The 23,393-nt window shown below is 44.6% G+C and overlaps 1 protein-coding gene across 4 annotated transcripts in view; it reads right to left on the bottom strand.

Moving 5' to 3' along the window:
* Positions 1-1,070: 1,070 nt before the first annotated feature.
* Positions 1,071-23,393, bottom strand: part of BABAM1 (BRISC and BRCA1 A complex member 1) — a 47,459-nt gene continuing 25,136 nt past the window's right edge. For all 4 annotated transcript variants that reach the window (XM_086946820.1, XM_086946821.1, XM_086946823.1 and 1 more), the window contains exons 4-9: positions 22,916-23,036; positions 18,383-18,461; positions 14,249-14,273; positions 13,679-13,808; positions 6,263-6,349; positions 1,071-2,472 (exon numbers count right to left, since the gene is read on the bottom strand). In XM_086946820.1, the coding sequence (XP_086802946.1) occupies positions 2,272-2,472; positions 6,263-6,349; positions 13,679-13,808; positions 14,249-14,273; positions 18,383-18,461; positions 22,916-23,036 (643 nt within the window). In that variant the 3' untranslated portion in view covers positions 1,071-2,271. The remainder of the gene's footprint in view (positions 2,473-6,262; positions 6,350-13,678; positions 13,809-14,248; positions 14,274-18,382; positions 18,462-22,915; positions 23,037-23,393) is intronic.

The following is a 23,393-nucleotide window of genomic DNA, read 5'->3' as shown; positions in this document are numbered from 1 at the left end:
CAATTAATATATTGTTTCCGGGGTCCCGCGCATGGGCGGGAATATTCTAATGCTTATGACTATTGATGAGGATCCCCTGGAAGAGAAGTGAAGGCTCCAGAGCATAGTTGCTGAGAGCACTCATTAGTCAGGGCTCTAGGTACAGTGATGGTAGTAAAAAAAAAAAAAAAAAAAAATGCAAATCCCATACCCCTCCCAAGGCAGTGGGACTGCTGAAATAGCGTGGAGGAAGATGGCTGGTCTGGGAGAAAGTACAGGGGACTTCTTGGGTGATCGGGGAGAGGCTTGTTTTTCACATCCCACTGTAGCATCTCCAGTTTGCCTTCCAGTGAAAGAGAAGGAGTTAGCTACAGGCTTGGATCGAAATAAATCTGAAAAATGTGTTTGCTGGGAAACAGAAGGGCTGGCTGGTAAAGCCTGAATGACAGCAAATTGGCATCTAACATCAGAGTTGTGCCAGAAGAAGCTGTAATAGGCATGGACTGGAGAGTCAACAGTCAGGGCTCTCTCCCACGTAAGAAATTTGCTGAATGTGAGAGAAGCAATCTGATCCGTGGTTTCCAAAATGAAAACTGCCAATGGCTTTCATATACATCAAAATGGTGGCATGACGTGCGTGCCTATCACATGTACAAGTGGTATAGGCACGCACATGTTTATAAACAGCATCAGAATACGCCTAGACCCGCCAATGACTCAATAAAAGCATAAATGATGTGAATTTTGGCTGGTTGAGCATCTAGCGTCATATAGTGAGTCATACGTGCACTATGCAAGAAGTGATGTGAAGGGGGAATATTTGGATGTTTTCAAAGATTTAGAATGTTAAACCAAAGAAGAACATGATCTTCTAAACAGTGGAGAAAACATAGGACACCATCTGCTATCAGCATAGCATTCACCAGGTGCTAAACTGGCAACGTTCTGTGGACACAATGTGATACCAAAGAAACACTTTCACAGAAAAAAAAACAATGTGACAAAGTCACAACGCAGTGTGAGTGGTGTATTCTTACCACACTAAGAAGCATTATCAAAATATCCTAATTAGCCAATAAGACAAGGTAACAAACTACAAAAACATCCAAACTTTATTGGTTCAGTCTGAAACCAACAAAACAGAACTTTTCATCAACAAGATCCTCCTCAGACGCCGGTACATATTGCCACATGATACTTTAAATACGGTTGAATTTGACTTCCAAACATCTGCTTCAGTGTCACATGAGCTTACATCACCCTTTCATTATGGTACCAACCGGTTCTTGTGTTCTTGAACACCATCGGTATTCTTGAAATGAGTTACTGGGATTTTGGAGTCTTTTACATTTGTTACATATTGTCTCTGCACCTACTATCATGCTCTTGATTTTTCTTTAACTTTATTATATCTTTGGACATCTTCCAGACTTCAAGAAGAATCACAGATATCCCTTCACACAAATGTAATGCCTTTTATGCCCACATAGGAGAACATTGAATGTATATTTGCATGCCCGTCCTATTTAAAAAAAAACCCTGCAAAATGTGAGAAGACCAATTGTGATCAATCGGAAAATTCAACAGACTGGAACACAGTTGTGGGCATCATCTCTCTTAATTGGGTTTAAATATGTCTTAAGTGCTCAAATGGCCATTTTCTGTGTTCTCAGTCTCTAGTGGACGTGTGTCTACTTTCTTTCTCAGCTGCCACTAGCTTAGAATCAAGCAGTGTAGACTGTCGGGCGTAACAGCAGCTGCCCATGGCTGGAGAGAAGCAAAGATGGAGATTGGCGAGTACAAATGCAAACTGTTATTTAGGGTGAGGCTTAAGATAAAGCTGCAGTGCCACATAAAAGCTCTTTACAAACTCCGAATACGGGGCTAGTAGGGGAGGCAGTTTTTTGCAGGCCAGAGGTGGCAAAATAATCTTTTCTGCTTCAAGTCTGTTTAAAAAAAAAAAAAGAGATTTTGGTAAAATAGCCGGGGGGAGGAGCAATATTGTGGCGTGGTGACTACTGAATGAGCAAAACAGACTGGTAAGTACTAAATGCAAAACAATGTGTCCTTTCAGAGAAGTGCAAGGACACCTTGTTCCCAGTAAGTTCTTTACATTCTAGGCTTCAGTCATTGCTTTTTTTTGGTGCATCATCGAATTTTTACCAACAATCCATATCTCCAACAATTTGAACTATGCCCAAAACGCCAGAAAGAAGCTACTTTCACTCTAAGGCTTAAAGAGTCCACAGGTGTGCCAATCCGCGCTGCATTCTGGCTGCAGCGTCCCGGCCATCAGACTGTTGCTTCTACTTCGCTTGGCTCCTCCTCCTCCAGGAGGCTATAAGAGGCATGTGTCTGGAAAGGCCTCTGCAGAGGATGTGCAAGCAGCTTGGCCATGCAGTTATGGAGTTCCACTGCAGGGCCACTCAGAGACACTTCGTATTTGTAGTTGGTGCCTTTAGTGTCCAAGTTCCCGAAAAAACTAAACATATCCTGGGAATACAAAGAAATTATTTTCAGAAAAGGCTGGTGGATTAGCCTGTCACAATGAATTTCTTAATGGAAATATACCCATTTGGGCAATTAGTATACCTATGCTCATTCACAATTATTTTCCACATCACAGCATGAATACAAAATCATCTATTAAAAAAAAGCTTTTTATGGGCCTGCGCCTAGGTCCAGTTGCTTCCGAAAGCAGCAAAAGCATTAGGCAGGAGTTCAGAGGTGGCAGGCAAGAGATCAGAGTACAAGCATTGGCAAAGCCAACAGGGCTAATCAATAAAATGTGAGGGATGATATATTGGCCTTTGGCAATGCTCATATGTAAAGCAGCTGTAAAAGATTTAAAAAAAGAGATTATATATATATATATATATATATATATATATATATATATATATTATATATATATAATTGCCTTGGGTAGTGGTTTTAAAGCAGGCTCGTGGATGAAAAAACATCCAACATGGCCAAAAATGTGTGCATAAATAATCTGAAAACCCATCCGTACACAATGCACTAGCAGTCATTTTGGCTTGTCTTCGTTAATTTAGTTTACCATTCATAGATGGCCATTGGCTATTTTTGAACAGTAAATGAAATGACCAAAACACAAAGAGTGCAAAAAATAATTGATCCAGTGGCCCGGCAGCAATGTGCAACTCTCTGGTTCTGGCAAAAGAAAAACATTAGAAGGGGGCAACAGTGAGTTTCACTCAGTGAGGACACTCACTTGTTTTAATATACTAAACATAGTGTCACTCAATCTCACATTGGGTGCGAGTTTGATATGCTGGAGCACAATTTTAGTTACTGTCTATAGGTCTTACTTTTTGGAGAATAGTCTCACTCATTTGGTGCGCGCTTCCCAGCAGTCTTACTCAACTGGCATGAGACACACCTTACTCCGCATCTTTGTGAATCCCCTGGTTTGGGCAGTATCTCACTAACTAGATGGCAGTCTCAAGCCTTGCTCTTACTTATAGCTGCCAAATTGTCCGTTTGCCTGTGTGTGATATTTCCAGGTTTCAAAGTTATTTCAATGTATTATGTTTGACAGAGTGAAACTTTATCTTGAGTACAGAAAAGCAATAACGTCAGAAATAAACGCCTTTTGTTTACTTTTAAAGTCTCAATATAGTCTTACTACACCTGCAACATCCATGAAGTATTTATGTAATGTAATGCAAAAAGTATTGTCCAAAAGGGCGGGTCTGGCTGAAGGAGCGAGTTTTGTAAGGCTGTGCCATTGGGGGGTATGACTTAGACCGAACCCCCTCCCACTTATGCAGATTGACGGGAGGGTTGGGAAATAGTATTGGTATTGTATTAAGGAATATTTCCTTTCAGAAGAAAGACTTTACACTTTTTAATTTATTGCTCCAAGATTGACATTCTCCATTTTGGAACAGTAAATTAAAAATAATAACATACAAAAACTTTTGGAGACGAAAATGTCAGCACACTGGGCCAGCTCTCTTGATTTAAAAAAAATATTGTTTTCTACCAATGTCATTCATCATCAACAAGAAGCATTAGCAAAGTCAACGTATACAACACTGTCAACCAGAATCTGCTTTTTAGTAACCAAAATAGTAAATTTTGAGGACTGGTAGTTTTCCTTTTTAGCACTGGAAGCACACACGGTTTCAAAACGCCGAGGTGTCATGTTTCAGGTTCAACACAGCAGGCTTAGTACTAGTCTGGTTTCGAGACTTAGCGAAAGGAACAGTGGAAACTGAAAAGTCCTGAACAGTACATCACTCAAAAGACTAGTACACCTACACGCTCCCTTCTTTGTTTCCAGTACACTTCCGGGGCATGATAGGTAGAGCCAGTTTTCAAGGCAAAACTGATATGGAGTCTGTCTAACAAAGTGGTGTTAGTTGTGGTTCTTTGCTGCACATTAGTTTGCACCTTTTTATTAGTCCCTCATGCGTAAGATTTTGATCCTTCTTGGATACCTCACATTCAGTATTCCCAATATTTTCCTTCCCTCGCTGTGCTTGTGCTAGACACCTTCAAGTTATCCTATCTTGTTTTACATTCTCAAATCCTGTACGGTCTGATTGCAATGACAGACTTGGGTTCATGTCGAGTATACTCCTCAGGATTATTCTGCGCTGCTTCTTCTGCTATCAACACTAGTAAGCTTGAGTTTTTAATGCTCTCTCAATCTTGTTTATGCAGTGTATTTTCCTGTTGCCTCCTACAGACTGTTCAGTGTTTTACAGTACTCTACCACTGAGGTAATCCAGAGCAATCCTTTCCCATGACAAATCAATTCTGAGAGCAGGTTCCAGTGTAGTGTGTCTCTTTCTCCCTTTCCCCTCGGATTACTACAAGAGGTGTGTGGTTTCCTTCACACAACTATGTAGGTGTGCAGCCAGCAGTGGCTTTAGCAGGTCTGCTTACCAGGAACCGGATGAAGTAACACATTCTGAACTTGAGGCAAAGGAGAAGTGATAAATGATCATTTAATATAGCGATAAGCTATTCAAATCGCAGTCATAATGCTTTGTAGCCAACTATTCTACCATCCTTATTATCAAACTGCAAAAGAAAACTAATTATTATAAACGTACCTGGTGTATCTTGTTAGCACACTGATTGTTCTACCTGGTGGCGAGCTGTCCGTGGTAATCCTTTGCACCTCGTCAGTCCCTCTCCCATGGAGTTAGACTGCCTACTGACACTAATCGCAGCAGTAAGTAGTAGTACTCCAGTTGTGCTTTACATGAGAGAACCATAGTTTCTGTTTTGATGGGTAGGGGAGTTTGCATGCTTGATGGAGGATATGGTTGTCATGTGAAAAATGTTAGAATTTTGGGTGTTGTGCATGAGAACCTGAGAGATGCTCCTATCGTGTCACTGTAAATTTAGAGATACACAAAGGACATGTTTGTCACAGCAGAGGGAAAAGTTGAGTTGCACCCTCCAGCGGGACCTGTTTGGTGGGAGTTGGAAGAGAGTTTCTAGTACATACCATACATATGTTTAGGTAAGGAGCATTGCATAAAGCGCTCTTCTGTCACAGAACCTTCTCTTGTGCCTAGTCGTGTAATTGCTAACCTTCGTTTGCTCAAAGAGTTAAGGAGAAAGCCATGTCTATAAATCTCTTCAGAATTCGCAGTGGACTGTGAGCTTTTGATTCAGGGCTTGGAAGTGTTCCTAACCATGTCAGTCTGTACTGAAAGGTTGCACCACACGTAGGCCAGACTTTCACTATCTGGGAATTTTAATTAGAGGGACCGGGCTGCCTTTGCTTGCAGAAGCTGCAGTGCCTCATCAGTTAGCTAGTTGACTTTCTGGTTCAGAAAAAAAAAAAAAAAAAAGGACTGCCACATTTATCATTTGAAAAGTTATTTGGGGGTCACGGAATGCCTTCGGACGTAAGCAACTGTTTTCTTCAAACTATTTCATAAAGATAGGGTTTTACTTGTCTGGCATGGCGATTCTGCTCCAACCTGTTTTATCAGCCAGTGTATCCATCTTAGATAGGTGAACATTTCTGTTGTGGTAAGAAATCCTGTTACAGGTTTGTGGTTGGTCTTCCAGACAACTAGTTCATTGATGGTTGTAAGGTAAGTGAAGAGATGCTCTATGGGAGGCGGCAGGTCCTCTCTCAGGCTCCTCATCTCAAGTGCCAAGTGGAGCAATTCCTTCTCAATGGAATGCACTGTCTTTCTTCATGGAGGCGTGGGGTCATCACAGCGATTTACCAACCTGTTTTTTTCTGTTTAAATGCTAGAATAAGTCAATAAAAATATGGATCCCTTACCTTCCAGCTGATCTCGTCTTCTTTTTCTTCTGTGCCATTGTGGATGTAAACCACATCAAAAAAAAAATATGGACACTGGAGCATTTTCTGTAAAGAAATGAAAAGGGATTGATTAGAGCACAAGGATTTGTATATTCCACCAGTTCAAACTGTGCAAATAATCGCACACCCACAGACATCATTCAGAGGCGGCGTCCAAGTGCAGCCATCATGCTCAGAATCTAAAGGAATTTCATATCAGATGAAGAAAGGACAACTAAACAAAAGGACAACTTTCACAGCACTTACAATTAAGTTCTTGTTCTTTAAGATAGCACTATGAATTATCTTGCTGTAGTAGATAACTTTTGATCACAGATCGAGAAGATTAGGCACCTGTTTATTCATGCCTGCCAAGCACATGCTACGTCTGACACACCTGTTTGGACCCGTGACTGACAAAGAGCTAGACACTGCAGAGTGAAGTGGTTTTGGGGTTAACACGCAGTATTCCAGAAACCACTGAGTGGGACTCTGGTAATTCAGGTCTTCTGCTAAATATATTTCCTATCTTCTTTCCTAGTGAATGATTAGAAGGAAAACAAGCATTTGCAATGCAATAGGTCTCGCATTAGGAAAGTTTGAGCTATTGGTATTGTAAATGACACATTTTTTATTTATGTGTTGGTTTTGAAGATAGCAAACTTAATAGCTTTGTCGTTTACAATGCCAATAGTTTTAACTTTCGCAAATGTGACACTTATAGCATTTGTAATGCAATATGTGTTGTATTTACGTGACTTAGATGTATTGATATTTCAAATAACAATGGCTTTTACATTTTTTAATAATTAATACTTAAATAAAAGTTATTGTAATTTAGAATAGCAATAGCTTAAACTTTTGTTACAAAAATTGTGAAGATTATGTAAATTGTATTTTCTTGTAACGAAAATCCAAGAACAGAAGTGAAATATTAACATCTTTTTGTGACATTTGTAATAAAGCTTGAACATATTTGAACCAGTTGTTGAATGGTTGCACAGATTGATGCTGTGGTGGCGCTGAGTGATGTTGTGGTGGCGACGAGTGATGCTGTGGCGTTCAGTGATGCAGTGGTAGCGCCTAGGGATGTTGTATTTCCCATGAGTGATGCTGTGGTGGTGCTGAGCGATGCTGTGGCAAAGCAATAGACAGATAGAGTGAGGGCGATAGATAGATACAGTGACGGCGATAGATAGAGTGTATTTATGTTGCATTAAGTAGCATTGAGTAGTGTAAGTATGAGGTGTGTAATTATACGGCACTAAGAGGTATTTGGTGGAGTGTATTTACGTTGCATTGAGAAGAGTAATTATATGGGGTGTTTTGTGGGACTGAGTGGTAATATGGGGAGTGTATGTTGTTTTCAGTAGAGTAATTATGTGGCACTGAGTGGTATTTGGAGTGTATGTTGCATTGAGTGCAGTGTAATTACGTAGCATATAATTATATGGCACCGAGTGGTATTGTTTGGAGTGTATGTTGCATTGAGTGCAGTGTAATTATGTAGCATATTATGTGGCACTGAGTGGTATTGTGTGGAGTGTGTGTTGCATTCAGTAGAGTGTACTTATGTGGCACTGAGTGGGATTTGGAGTGAATGTTGCATTGAGTGCAGTGTAATTATGTGGTGTGTAATTGTGTGGCACTTAGTAGTATTTGGAGTGTATGTTGCATTGAGTGCAGTGTAATTATGTAGCATATAATTATGTGGCATTGAGTGGTATTGTGTGGAGTGTATGTTGTATTCAGTAGAGTGGAATTGTGTTGTGTGTACATTTGTGGCACTGAGTGGTATTGTGTGGAGTGTGGGTTGCATTCAGTAGAGTAATTATGTGGTGTGTAATTATGTGGCAGTGAGCGGTATTTGTAGTGTATGTTGCATTGAGTGCAGTGTAATTATGTCGCATATAATTATGTGGCACTGAGTGGTATTTGTAGTGTATTTTGCATTGAGTGCAGTGTAATTATGTGGTGTGTAATTGTGTGGCACTTAGTAGTATTTGGAGTGTATGTTGCATTGAGTGCAGTGTAATTATGTAGCATGTAATTATGTGGCATTGAGTGGTATTGTGTGGAATGTATGTTGTATTCAGTAGAGTGGAATTGTGTTGTGTGTAAATTTGTAAACAAAACAGGTGATGGACCGAATGTGGATCAATGTCACACATTCAACCCAGTCCAAAGATCTGGGCCCAAATCCATCGTTTTTTTTTTTTTTTTGCACTCCACACCACCCTGGGTTAGACAATGGCGATATGCAAATCAGCTCTGACCCTGTGCCCCATGGGAACAGTCCAGTCCGAACTACAAAAGCCATGTCCTTCCCAGAACGGAATCAAGCATCCGAGGACCGGACCGGTTTCGAGGTAACACCTCTCATCAGCCCGGCTAGCTTGACTCCAAGTGGTGTGGAGTGCCTGGGACCCACGTCTGAGCATCCCCAGCGCACTTATGGCGGCAATTGCAAACAAAACAGGTGATGGACCGAATGTGGATCAATGTCACACATTCAACCCAGTCCAAAGATCTGGGCCCAAATCCATCGTTTTTTTGCACTCCACACCACCCTGGGTTAGACAATGGCGATATGCAAATCAGCTCTGACCCTGTGCCCCATGGGAACAGTCCAGTCCGAACTACAAAAGCCATGTCCTTCCCAGAACGGAATCAAGCATCCGAGGACCGGACCGGTTTCGAGGTGACACCTCTCATCAGCCCGGCTAGCTTGACTCCAAGTGGTGTGGAGTGCCTGGGACCCACGTCTGAGCATCCCCAGCGCACGTATGGCGGCAATTGCAAACAAAACAGGTGATGGACCGAATGTGGATCAATGTCACACATTCAACCCAGTCCAAAGATCTGGGCCCAAATCCATCGTTTTTTTGCACTCCACACCACCCTGGGTTAGACAATGGCGATATGCAAATCAGCTCTGACCCTGTGCCCCATGGGAACAGTCCAGTCCGAACTACAAAAGCCATGTCCTTCCCAGAACGGAATCAAGCATCCGAGGACCGGACCGGTTTCGAGGTAACACCTCTCATCAGCCCGGCTAGCTTGACTCCAAGTGGTGTGGAGTGCCTGGGACCCACGTCTGAGCATCCCCAGCGCACTTATGGCGGCAATTGCAAACAAAACAGGTGATGGACCGAATGTGGATCAATGTCACACATTCAACCCAGTCCAAAGATCTGGGCCCAAATCCATCGTTTTTTTGCACTCCACACCACCCTGGGTTAGACAATGGCGATATGCAAATCAGCTCTGACCCTGTGCCCCATGGGAACAGTCCAGTCCGAACTACAAAAGCCATGTCCTTCCCTACCCATGTACTGGGGTAGCTCAGACGTGGGTCCCAGAGCCTCCACACCACTGGAGTCAAGCTAGCCGGGCTGATGAGAGGTGTTACCTCGAAACCGGTCCGGTCCTCGGATGCTTGATTCCGGTCTGGGAAAGATATGGCTGTTGTAGTTCGGACTGGACTGTTCCCATGGGGCACAGGGTCAGAGCTGATTTGCATAAAGCCATTATCTGACCCAGGGTGGTGTGGAGTGCAAAAAACGATGGATTTCGGCCCAGATCCTTGTACTGGGGTGAATGTAAGACATTGATCTACATTCTGTCCATCAAATTGTTTTTTGTAATTTTCTCCCTGAGTGTACTGGGGTAGCTCAGACGTGGGTCCCAGAGCCTCCACACCACTGGAGTCAAGCTAGCCGGGCTGATGAGAGGTGTTACCTCGAAACCGGTCCGGTCCTCGGATGCTTGATTCCGGTCTGGGAAAGATATGGCTGTTGTAGTTCGGACTGGACTGTTCCCATGGGGCACAGGGTCAGAGCTGATTTGCATAAAGCCATTATCTGACCCAGGGTGGTGTGGAGTGCAAAAAACGATGGATTTAGGCCCAGATCCTTGTACTGGGGTGAATGTAAGACATTGATCTACATTCTGTCCATCAAATTGTTTTTTGTAATTTTCTCCCCGTGTGTAAATTTGTGGCACTGAGTGGTATTGTGTGGAGTGTGGGTTGCATTCAGTAGAGTAATTATGTGGTGTGTAATTATGTGGCAGTGAGCGGTATTTGTAGTGTATGTTGCATTGAGTGCAGTGTAATTATGTCACATATAATTATGTGGCACTGAGTGGTATTTGTAGTGTATGTTGCATTGAGAGCTGTGTAATTATGTGGCGGTGCAGAGTGTGTGAGGCAGCGCAGTGTGTGAGGCAGCGCAGTGTGTGAGGCAGCGCAGTGTGTGAGGCAGCGCAGTGTGTGAGGCAGCGCAGTGTGTGAGGCAGCGCAGTGTGTGAGGCAGCGCATTGTGTGAGGCAGCGCATTGTGTGTGTGTGAGGCGGCGCATTGTGTGTGTGTGAGGCGGCGCAGTGTGTGTGTGAGGCGGCGTAGTGTGTGTGTGAGGCGGCGTAGTGTGTGTGTGTGAGGCGGCGCAGTGTGTGTGTGTGAGGCAGCGCAGTGTGTGTGTGTGAGGCAGCGCAGTGTGTGTGTGAGGCGGCGCAGTGTGTGTGTGAGGCGGCGCAGTGTGTGTGTGAGGCGGCGCAGTGTGTATGTGAGGCGGCGCAGTGTGTGTGAGGCAGCGCAGTGTGTGTGAGGCAGCGCAGTGTGTGTGAGGCAGCGCAGTGTCCAATGTGTGGAAGGCCCTGGTTACTTCAGCATGAATGACGCACCTGCACTTCATAGCAGCTAGATTTAGACCGGCACTGCAGAATTATAAACCCCTTAGAAGCTCTTGAATCGTCTGTACATCCAGTTCTAGGGTCACAAGACGCATTCTTTTATTTTATCCATTTCCAATACACGTGGCTGTGTTTAAATGTGACGTGGTACTGCTTAGCCCAAAACATGGGCTTCAAACGGCTGGTCGCAGAGCGGTGCAGCCGCCTGCAGGCTGGAAGCACACGGCTTGATATGGAATGACTTACATTTAAACAACAAGTCCCAGGCTGAAATGGGCGAGGGCAACGCTCCCACACAGCATGCTGCCAGCGGGCGGTGGTCTCAACCCCTGCTGTCTTTCGGCTTTGAAGCGCTGTGAGGAGGAGAAGGAGGAAGAGCTTGGCCATGGGGTACAGTTTTATTTCTGCACCCAAGTCAGCCTCAAGCAGAAGATATGAAAACCACCAAAATTTGCTGCCCGGCAGTGAGACTGCAACACGTCCGGGGACGAGCAAACTTAAACCAGCACTTCCCAGGAAGAGGGTGCGACCGTGCGAGCTCTCATCATACATGCTCCCACATTGCCTGAGATATCTGCGTAATCCACTGCCGGGTGCAACTTAGACACGAATCTTGCGTCCACCTCCATGCTGGTCCTCGTCTTAAAACAGCGTCAAGTTCGGAAAAGATGATGTCCTGCACCGCATCTTCACCTTGCGTGCAGGCTGTGTGCGGGGACCAGTAGCTTTCTGTGGAGCGAGGGGCTGCAGGAAGCAACAGGCACTGAAGGCGGGAAGGAGCCAAGGAGAGAAGGGCAGATAAATAGGGGAGTGGGACGCAGCGTCCAAGGTAGCCAGTAGGAGGGTACCTGTCATCCCTGAGGCCGGGGGTGGGGTGCAGAGGGAGGGTGAGTGGGGGAGTAGGAGTGGTTTGGAGAAGAGATGCGCTACTGACGCTGAATGCAAGGACCCTACCGCGGGGGTAGCCCCTCTCCACCAAGCACCGGGTCTTTCGCAAGGGTGGGGGTCAGCCACCTATTACCTTCGCCCTGAAAGTCTGTCTGGGAGTGAGGGCTCCAAGAGGATGTGGCATAACCGCTAGAGCGGTCGTCCTCGAAGCTGTGAAGCAACCCGCAGTCACATTACGACTTTCTGATTACATTGGTGGTGAGGTGATGTTAGAGTAGGTGACTAATGAAAGGCAGTGACGGTGCAACCCGCAGGGTGCGGGGCTGTTATTCTGGGAGTGGGTTTCTAAATGATTGCCCTGATCATCTGCCACGTGTTTTCAGTTGTTTCTCTTCTGCACCACGCACGTGCGTCTTTAGCTCAGGTGAGCAGCGACACGTCAGGCACCGCTGTCCTGTCTGTCTCCTGTCACCCGTGACAGACCCAGCTGCTTGCTGCTTCTGATGTTTATCGTGTCTTTCTAATCCCACGCGCTCAGGGCAGGTTTTGCTGGAGGGGACAGTGAGATAATCTTGTTATCGATTCTGAAAACAACTTCTCGTCTTATTAGACATTTGTAGTTACTTAACCTAAGATATCATAGACGCATTTTGCAGCGTATATGCAAGGGTAGCAAAAAAAACCATTAACAAATGTTTTTTTTCCTCCTTGATGTGATGGCTGACTGACGACTGCCCAGGGAATAGGCCGCTCCCACCCACAGAAAACAATCGTTTTTTTCTAATAAAAGAAGTGTTTCAATAAACTTCAATAAGAAAGAAATGTACTCGTGACTCACCTGACACAAACATACACATCGAGGACACCAGTAACAGCAACATCGCAGCTCTTCGCGTCTATAATAACAAGCTTAGTATCCGGGCTGGGAGGAGTGGGAGGGCGGGGGCTGCCTGCGCATGCGCAACATTTTAAAGTTTCGTTTTGAGGTCGGAGCGCGAGCCCGGAGCGACAGCGAAGTGCCGAACCGTACCTGAAGTCCCGGGACCCAGGAGGGGGCCCGGGCGAAGACCAGCGGGGAGACTGTGGGACCCCCAAGCCTAAGGGGAGAGCCCCGCTTCTTGCTGGAATGACAAAGGAGCTCGAGTGCTCTGCGAGGCTCCCGAGAAGCCCGAAGCCCAGTTAGGTAAGAGAGGGGAGGGGAGAGGGGGTTGCCTGTATGTGTGTGCTTGCGTCTGGGTGCCTGCGTGTGTGTGTGTGTGTGTGTGTAAGTGCGTGTGCGCTCGTGTGTGTCTGTGTGCATGCACGCACGTTAGGCTGACTTGCTGGGAATGTGGACGGAGCCGACGTGCGCGTTCACGCAGGCAAATCCAGCAGCAGAAGCGCGTGGCACCCTCCTGTCCCTAATTCCCCCGAGACGGACGACTAAAGTTGTCGAACTGGAGCATCCTTCGGATGCAACTCCAGCTCGACCTAAAAAGGACAAAGACCCTAAATGGTCTAAAGTACATCTGGAATAATAATACTTACTAAGCAGTGATAAAACTCAATACTTATTAATTTATGTAGGCAAGTATAAACAGTACATATAGTCCACTTCATATGCCTGGCACTTTATATATGGGACTACGTGTTATTTAGCTCTTTCAGGGCATTTATACAGATCTGCTGTTTTTTACTTTTTAAGGTATGGTGCATTTGGATTGAATTGTGAATTAAGTTTAAAGATGTAATTTAATACCTCCCCCAAGAAGTTCTGCTCAGCGCTACCTCCCACGCTCCAATAACCCTGCAGCTTACGTCAGAGTAGCAAATTACCTTCATGGGTTCGGTCAGAGAGAGCTGTGGCTGAGAGGCTGTGCGGCTGTATATGAGGATCATCCGTATCACGTAGGGCGGCGGTATAGTCTGCACATTCTCTGTGACCGGGAACTCACTCTTCTGCTGTCTTTGTAGGGAAGAAAGAACATCTTTCAGTAAGGCAATGGACTGTAACAGTAGAGGACGACCGATGTGGGACACTGCGTGGAGCTTGAACGTTACTGGGTTTGAGAAAGTCTCACTGGGATGGGGAATAGAGGCAGAGTTGCAGAGGGGAGAGAATGAGGTGGTGGCCCAACAGTGACTAAACAGAGAGGGATGGGAGAAAAGGACAAGAAGAGGCCAGTCAGAGAGGGGAGGTGACAAATGTTCTTGAAAGTAGTGACACAGAGCAAGCAGGCACAACCCTTTTGTTCGCTTTAAGAACATATGACCAACACACTTGTGCTTTGACACAGCTGGTCCTCCAATTACACATTTCATGGTGCATATTAAACAAACAGACATTTGGATTGCTTTTGCTCTTACAGGCATCCCTCAAAGGAATTGAAAAACACACATGCTTACATTAAATTGAACAGGCCTTCCAGATCTTGTTAATTAGAAGTTAAGGTTAGAAAATGTAATCAACCAATCTGATCAATAGGAATACCTGCAGGCCACGGAAAATGTATTCCTCATAATACACACACGTTGCATTGAAAGCATCTGTTATTGAACCCCCTTCCTTACATATGCCTAGAGAGGGTTTTTTGGATATGTACAAAAATATGTCTGATAAAGCCACACATTGCAGGTAAATAGAACATTCATTTCAATAATTATGCCTGTTACTCTTCTTAACGACTTTTGTATAGGTCAGGGGGAAATTTGAATTATGCATGAGTAATTTCGGGAATTTTTCATAACTCTTGACAGGTAATTACCTAAAATAGCGGGATAAAGCCCGTTTGCGTCATTATCAGTACTCTGGCCTAAAAATCATACTTAAGGAGCACAGGAACAACAAACTTGGAGAGCATGAGCAGCTGTTCTGTCGCATTTAGCGCTATTTTCTTAGTGCAAAATGCATCCTCTGTTTCTTTTTGTATGCAAAGGTGCATTTGGCACTAGGAAAATTGTGCTAAATACTGGGTTACGCGCCTCTCATAATTGTGCCTAATTCTGCATACTTTTGCCGTAATGAGCTACAACATATTATGCCCACCCTTACTTTTGTACTGTGATTATTATTCCAGGTCTTCCAGTACATCAACCTGTGGGAAGGTAAGCCTGACTTAGCAGTAATGGATCGAGGACAAAAATCAACTAATTTCGATTAATGTTTAGAAAGCTATCTCAATAAAGGAAAGACTTGTAAAGTCCACCTTAAGAGATGCCTCTTGGAATGAAAAGATAACTATGTGCAGTAGCTTTTACTATACAAAGCAGCTAGCATTCAAAGGTCAACACTAAAAAAAAGTATCCCGTGTATCAAAAAGGTGCTGCCACAAAACGTAAGCTATTCAGTTCAGACAGGTATAATGTTAGCAAGTTGGATCACTGGGTAATGCAACAGAATGGTTAATATTTAATCACATTTTTTTAATAAAGCAGTGTCAACAGTTATACATTTTATGTACAATATGGGTAGTGCAGAGCCGCCCACGAAGGTTTCTAATAGCGGAAGATGATTGATTCATTACTATCCTCAAAGCTGGCTGCTTACAATGGACGAAGCCTGTTCTACAGATTAGTTCTCACTTCAGAAGGAAGATGACCAGGACCCCGATGACTTTACCAACTACCGATTTCACCAGTCATCTTTCATTTCTTCTAAGACTGCAAAAAAGCAGTGGATAGGAAACTATAAAACAGGCAGTGGCAAAACAATCGGTATTGCCTTATAAAGCGAGAGCCAAGCTATTGGCTTTATAAGATCTTTTTTGTAAAGCTTGTATAAGAAAAGAAACATTTCAAAATACAAGAGAAAAAGCAAAAACACCTTTAGATATCTCAAAACTGTACATTGGATTAACTATTTTCAATCTTTGTATAAGACACTGTTTACTTTTCAGATACTTTTCACACCGGAAACTGAACAGAATTTAAAAAGAATAGAGGAAAAGTGTGAAAACGTAAAAGAAAATGCTTGCCGATGTCTAATTTATTTTCAAAAGGACTCTGAACTGAAACAAATGCTCATCCATTTGGTCCTCTGCAGTAGCCCAGGGAGCAGATGTTTAGGCCCCCATGAAAAAATATTTTTTTTTTATTCATGCAAAATATACCTTCTGCCTCAAATAGCGGCTGAGAGATAGCAGCAGACAGCCCCTACCTCATGAGCCATAAAGGCATTAGTGAGCTAGGCAGTGGGCTTTCATGCAAAATGTAGGAAGCCCAGGATAAAACAGAAAAAAGGCTAAAGGTTGCTCTTTTTTCAAACTACGGCAAAAATATAAGTTTTGCTGTGCTTTTACAGACAAGCTTGGCAGGGTGGAGAGTACCACTGAAAGTTTGGTGGTAGGTATGAGGGGCTGGGGCAGCACATAAGGACGAGAAAGAAATTACAAACACTCATGAAGTACTGAAAGAAAAAGAAAAACTGTTCCCTGGATTTGAGCAGTTGAAGGATACCAGTCATACATTAGAAGGATGTTTAAGAAACTAGTCTCATGGGGTGGGACAAACACAAAACAGGAAGGAAACAGTGAATAAGAGGCAAGTAAATAAGTTACAAGACAGCAAACGAGAAACGAAGAATTAAGAACTAAGAAATGTTCTGACACAAACGCACTGTAAGTTTTAGGTATGGACCACAAGACGTCTTTCAACATCTGACAGTCATAACCCATCAATTGGTCAGATTGAAACCGCCTCCCACATCCCAGTCTATCCCTTTACAGACCATAATGTAGCACAAACCGCAAATATATCGCTCATGGATTTCACCTTCCACATTAGAGGACCTGCAAGCATGCTTGCATTGACTACATGGCTTTTAACAACCAATGCGCCTACTCATCCAAAGCAATAGAGCACACTTCTTGGGCACAATTCCTATTATTAAGGAAAGATCCCATTTTGTTAGAGGTCAACTGCACTCCATTGCCTTGCAGGATCGCATTGGGATTGCTTTCAGGGCAGAATACATGTTCTAAAAACCTAATCACCACACATGCAGTCACCTCTCTCACCATAAGCGATCTCAGGACAACGAGAATGAAGATCCTTCAAAACCTTGAAAAACAATGGCATAGCACTTTAAGACACAGGCCCCACAATTTTGAAATCAGTTTTTTCCCAGGGCTCCTTGGAAACTTAACTGCACACCAGAAGCAATGGCCTATTTTTCTTTCGCATTCTCGTGCTGCAATCCACACACTTCCTAACCACACTTTCTCTACCTGAAGATCCAAAACCAGGCCAAAAGTAAATACTCCTGAACCTCTCAGTTATAAACACCTTGAAGGCCACTCCTTAGTTTTGCACACTACCTGATGATCAACGGTGTCACATAAATCAATCTCAACCTCAAATTCACAGGAGCAACTAGTCTTGTTCCTCTTTAGAATAAACTGTCCTGCACTGCCAGGCAGCACCATTGTTGGAGACACTGGGAATGTACTTGGAATCAAACTGGTAATCCTGGAAATTTACAAGTTAGAGGAAACCAACCCCTTTCTTGAAAAACATCTCTTGAAGGGTATATTCTCAGAGAAAACACAAACATGTTCTTCCTACAGGAAGTCATTAAACTTTCTGATTGCCCAAAATACAGCCAATGCCTCATTTACAATCGTGGAGCAATTACACTCTGTATTCCTAACTGCCCATGAGGAAAACACTAAAGTTACACGCTTACTCTCTCGTCTCGACTTTAAAGACCGCATCCAAGTCCTTCTCACTAGAGATTAAGTGATACTTATTCAATACAAGAGTGGAAGAGGTGTGGCGCATCCCAGGGTGCCTGACTTTGGACCACGGGGTTCAAGGTTCAATCCCCGGTGCCGGTGGCCGGTTAGCCCACCACCATGTGACTGGGCAATAGCTAGCTTAATCTTCCCGACGGCCCCCAGCGCTGGAACACCTCTCCGGAGGTAGCTGTGCACTTTACAAATGCTGGTATTTCATTTATTTACAAGAGGCTCCATCTATCAGCCCTCTCAGAAGCAAACATTACTGTTCTCACAGAGAATCTCCAACTAGATCATACAAACATTCCTTAATAGCACAGACTAGACTTCCATTCTCAGATACCACACTGTCCTTTATAAATACTTAATCTGTACAATGCAGAAGCTTTAAAACCGCAAAAAAAGTACTAAATTGTGTTGGAGGTTTTTCAAGATGCTGTTTGCCAATTAAACATTTCTGAACAAACAAGTAGTTGTGTGACTCATTATATTTGCCTGGGAGTATCCTCTTTCTTTTTCAGATTTATTTTTATGTTGGTAATACTCATATTTGAAAACCTAACAATGACATGGGATTGAGAGAACGCACAGTTACACCCTCACATACATTGACTAACCACATTTAATCAATGCATCTGAAGAGGTTTTAGCAGCAAGAAGATTGCACCACCCCTATGTGAACAATGACATAAATACCAGAATTTAAAATAGATTTAATTGAGTATACAGGCAATTCCATACTCTTATGAAATCCAGAAATGCTAAGTCTTTTGTGTCTCCATTGTGCCCAGTCTTAAAAGGATACTGAAGTGATCACAGATATTCGTGTCCAAGTCGTATAAGCAGCTGCAAACTTCTCGTGGATCTGAGGTGAATCCTGACAGCTGCAAGAGAGCTACATGTTAAACAAGGAAGATAAAAATAAAACACAGAAAATTGGATCACAGACTGCATACTTATCTTGCAACAAGCATTGTGACTTCCGTGATGTCATTGATTAGGTCAATGGTTACCAGTAATGTAATTGACGATGTCATTTGTGATATAAGCAGTGTTTTGGGCAAGGGCTATGGTGGCCTAGTTCAGTATACCATACACATTTCAGAGGCTATTGCTTTAGATAGCAATCACACACTCCTATAGAGAAGTTGATTGACATGAATATTTATGGCTTCCTGTAACTTGCATTATGTTCCAATTCTAGTAAAGAGCCATAATATTTGATACAGGCATCTGGCTGCAGATTTCTTACCTTTGAACTTCCAAGCATCAGGCTGGATCTGGAAGATTTTTCTGATCAGTACCCCTGCGCACCGGTAGGTGGAGTCAGTCGACTCTGCGTGGCATCATGTTAGTCTTTGTGACATCCGCGTTTTTCGAATTTTTGTCGACTCCATTTGGTGTGCTAGGGATGTCTAGTAAGAAGACCTGGGGGTTCAAGCAGTGTAGCGCCTGTCACAGTGCCGTGTCTGTCAGTGTGTCTCTGGTGCCTGAAGCGCAACGACAACAAAAAGTTGTGCTCCGATTGCCAGCCCATCGCGCCAAAGGCTTTGAGGCAGCGGTCCCTAAAGATGATCGCGGTCCGGCATCCGGCACCACAGAGGTCACCTCGCCGGTCCAGGTTTTGGCCGAGAGGAAAGTCCTCTTCTTTGAAGTCAGGTAAGAGGCACCTCAAAAAGCACAAGAAGTCGACGTGTGCCAGAGACCCAGCAATTTAAACAACCTCTGCGGGGCCATGTTTGCGGTTCACCCTAGCCTTGTGGGTCAGGAGGCCAGAAGTTGAGCCAAACCAGATCCCCTCCTCCACCGCAAAACCTTTGTAGTCTGATCCCCAAGGATCATTCTCACCCAGTTGGTGGCAGAATACACCATCATCTCGACCACTGGCAAAATATTACCTCGGACAGGTGGGTGTTGCAAATAGTCCGAAGGGGCTACCCCCTTCCCTTCGAGACTACTCCTCCATCTATGTCTATGTACAATCAGCTGGCGGAGGACCACCTTGCTCCACTTTGTGAGGAAGTTAAAACTCTCTTGGCCAAGGGAGCGACAGAGAGGTTTCCCGGGCCAGAAATAAGCTGTGCTTGCTATTCCCACTATTTTCGGGTTTTAAAGAAGGACTGAGGCCTTCAACCTCAGAGCCCTCAACTACTTCCTCAAAAAGGAGAAGTTAAAGATGCTCACCTTAGCTCAGGTCCTGTCTGCCCTGGACCCGGCAGACTGGATGGTAGCGTTGGACTTGCAGGAAGCCAATGCTGGGGTCACTATCAATGTACCGAAGTCACACCGGACTCCCCCTCAGACTCTCCCTTTCATTGGGGCGGTTCTGGACACGGTGCAGTTTCGGACCTATCCTCCCGAACGGCGAGTCCAAGATATTCAGGCTATGATACTGATGTTTCAGCCTCTATCCTGGATTTCAGTGAGAATGACTGAGGCGGTTGGGCCTCATGTATCCTGTTGATGGACAGTGCACCGTGGCGCATGCAGGCTCTGCAGTGGGACCTGAAGTTCCAATGGGCACAGCATTGAGGAAATGTCACCGATCTGGTTCAGATATCTGAGGACACTGCGAAAGACCTGCAGTGGTGGCTGACAAACGGCGATTGGGTTAGAGGCAGACCCCTCTCCCTTCCCCACCTGGATCTAACAGTTGTGGCGGATGGGGCGGCCATTTGAGGGAGGTGGAGATCAGAGGACTCTGGTCTCCGGCAGAAGCCAAGTTCCGCATCAACCTCTTAGAGCTTTGTGCGATCCGACAGGCACTGAAGGCCTTTTTACCATCCATAAAGGGAAGGCTGGTTCAGGTGTTCACGGACAACACTATCGTCATGTGGTGCTGCTACAAACAGGGCGGAGTGGGGTCGTGGACCCTCTGTCAAGAGGCCTGCACCTTTGGACTTGGCTGGAACAACAGGGCATTTCCCTGGTGGTTCAACAACTGGACGGTTTTCTGAACGCCAGAGCAGACCAACTCAACTGAAGATGCTTTGCGGATCACAAGTGGCGTCTCCATCCGGAGGTGGGATAAGTTCTCTTCCAGCAGTGGGGAAACCTTGGTTAGATCTGTTCTCCTCCAACCAGAATGTGCTAGGTTAACAGTTTTGCACGTTGGAGTTTCCAAGGGGGCTCTTGCTGGGCTGCGCTTTTCGTGGTGAGTAAAACTCAAGCCACCTGTACGCCTTCCTGCCCAGAGTGCTGAAGAAGATCAGGAGTGACCGGGCACAAGTCATTCTTGTAGTTCCGTATTGGGCACAGAGAGTTTGATATTTGATATCCCGAGCTTCTGGCAATGAGCATCGATCCTCCAATCAGGCTACCCCTTTGGAAGGATCTCCTGTTGCAGCAGCAGGGGAGGGTCCTCTACTCGAACCCATCCATTCTCTGCCTCCTTGCGTGGGGATTGAGCGGTGACAGTTGACATCTTTTGACCTTTTTCTCGAAGTCTGCGAAGTTATTCTGGCAGCCAGGCCTCTCTCCATGAAATCTGTATACGCCTGATGATGAACAAATTTAGTAAATATTGTACACAACAGTCCATTGACACCCATATCTGCTTCTTTAGCCGATATTCTCTATTTTGTCCTTTTCTAGGCCTAGCAGGTCCACTATCTAAATAGCCTGTTGGTGGCAATTACCTCTGCCAGGAGGGTAAGCGAACTACCCGCACTGTCATCACAGCCTCCTTACCGGACAGTTTTCCCGGACAAAGTGGTACTAAGAACTAGGACATCTTTTTTGCCCAAGGTGGTAACTCCTTTCCATCTGGGACAGTCTGTTACTCTGGCCACTTTCTATGTTTCTCCACACACTTCCTAAGAAGAGGAGCCTCTCCAGTCTGGACCCAAAAAGTGTGGTTGTTCTACCTTGATCGCACTAAAGAGTTCCGGGTGGATGGTCAACTCTTTATAAGATACGTGGGAGCAAAGAAGGGGCGTGCTGTCCAAAAGAGAACCATTTAACAACGGGTTATCCTCTGCATCAAAATAGGTTATGCCTTGGCAAAGAAGCAGTCTCCTGAAGGCCTTAGCACCCATTCCACCAGGGCAAAAACAGCCACCACAGCCCTCCAGTGTGGTGTTAGTGTTTCTGATATCTGCCAAGTGGCCACAAAGGCATCTCTGCACACATTTGCCAGACACTAGTGCCTTGATCCTCAGGTTCGCCATGAGGGCCTGTTTGACCGCTCCGTCTTACAGGACTTCCTGGTTTAAAGCTTTTCCGCAGTTCCACATCCTGGGAAGGTATTGCTTGGTTATCTGTTCAAAGGTATGGACTCTGCGGCTAGATGTCTCTACCAGATGGACAAGTTACTTACATTTGGGAACGCCTTATCTGGTAGACACATGATGTAGCCGCAGATTCTTTACTGACCCACCCATATTCCCCGCACTACGGACTTGTCTTTTAGTGTCAGGGCTACTTCCCTTCAGGGCTCTAGTACATTTTTTCACACCATAGTCAGTAACCTCATGGCTCTGCGCTTCTGGCGTGGAAAGTTGTGAAAAGTACTGACGTCAGCACTCCAGAGTGGATGTTATATTGACGACCCGGAGGTCACGACGCAGACGACATCACTCAGATTTGACCAACACATCCTACCGACACACAGGGGTACAGCTAATCAAAATATTCTGAATCTAGCCTGACACCAGGAAGTTTAAAGGTCGGCAATCTGCGGCTAGACCATGTCTCTACCAGATAAGGCGTTACCGTAGTTAAGTAACTTGTCCTATCATTTTTTTCTTTGAATATGTTCAGTTTATACAGTTGCTGCAGCCTCGTATTTGCTTTCAGACACTATCTGTAATTGGTGTTCATGTGCCCTAACAGTTGGTTTTAATGGCCCAAGATTGATGTAAATCTGAAAGTGCCTCTTAGGCTGCAATCCGGTTTCCTGTAGCTAACTAACTGATTTCTGCTAAGCCATTTTAATCCTCTGAGTTATCTTGCACACTCCTGGAGCAAGTGAACAGATCTCACTGGTAATAAATGCACTTTGGTACTCTTCTGTCCATTCTCTGAGGACCTCCGCAAAGGTGACATGCCAGGTAGTACAGGATTTTGCTAGTTCTTGACAGAAAGACAACATTCCGCATTATACTCTGGTTTAAGATTAAGCGGGTGGTGCAATGATAATTGCACCACCTGCTTAATCTTATTAAGCAATAGCGATCTACTGATGGGAAATTAAATCTTCAATGTCATTTTCAATCCCTCATCAATAAGGAACAAACCTCAAAGCGTCAGGAAGATGCCATCCTGACAACTGCTCAAACTAGGAGTTCAATATGCCAAAAACAGTGCCAAGCCTCAATGTTTAGTCAATCTTACTCACCCACATGGCATCTTCATTCACCACCACCAGGGCAAACTCATGCCGCTTGTCTATCCTGTGCTTGGTCCTCACAAACATCTCAATCATCTTCTGTGAGACATTAAGGGCATTGCTTTTAGACCTGGTGAAAAAATAAAAACAGACTTAAACAGAGACCCAAGATTGGACTGTATGCTCTGAAAAAACTAAGCTAGTTTTCAAACCCATTTATAAAGTAAGCAGCCCAAGACTGCATCCAACACAATATTCCAAGAGAGAGGCCGTAGAGAGCCAACATACTTCTAAGGAGAGCAGGTGTTCTAAAGCAGCTTGGTGAAGCCACAGGTTCTATAGAATCAAAGGGGCCTGGAAAGGCAGGTTATGCCATTAACACCATCTCAATACCAAAGGGGATGAAGGACAGAGCGCTTGAGCAAATCAACCACTGACCCCCAGTTAACTGATCTGGGTTTAATCCATCATAATTTTTTAGCTCAGT

Source organism: Lissotriton vulgaris, chromosome 12, assembly GCF_964263255.1.
Source record: "Lissotriton vulgaris chromosome 12, aLisVul1.2, whole genome shotgun sequence".
Taxonomy (NCBI): domain Eukaryota; kingdom Metazoa; phylum Chordata; class Amphibia; order Caudata; family Salamandridae; genus Lissotriton; species Lissotriton vulgaris.
Note: the sequence above shows the minus strand (reverse complement) of the source record. Positions and strands in the feature narration are given on the sequence as shown.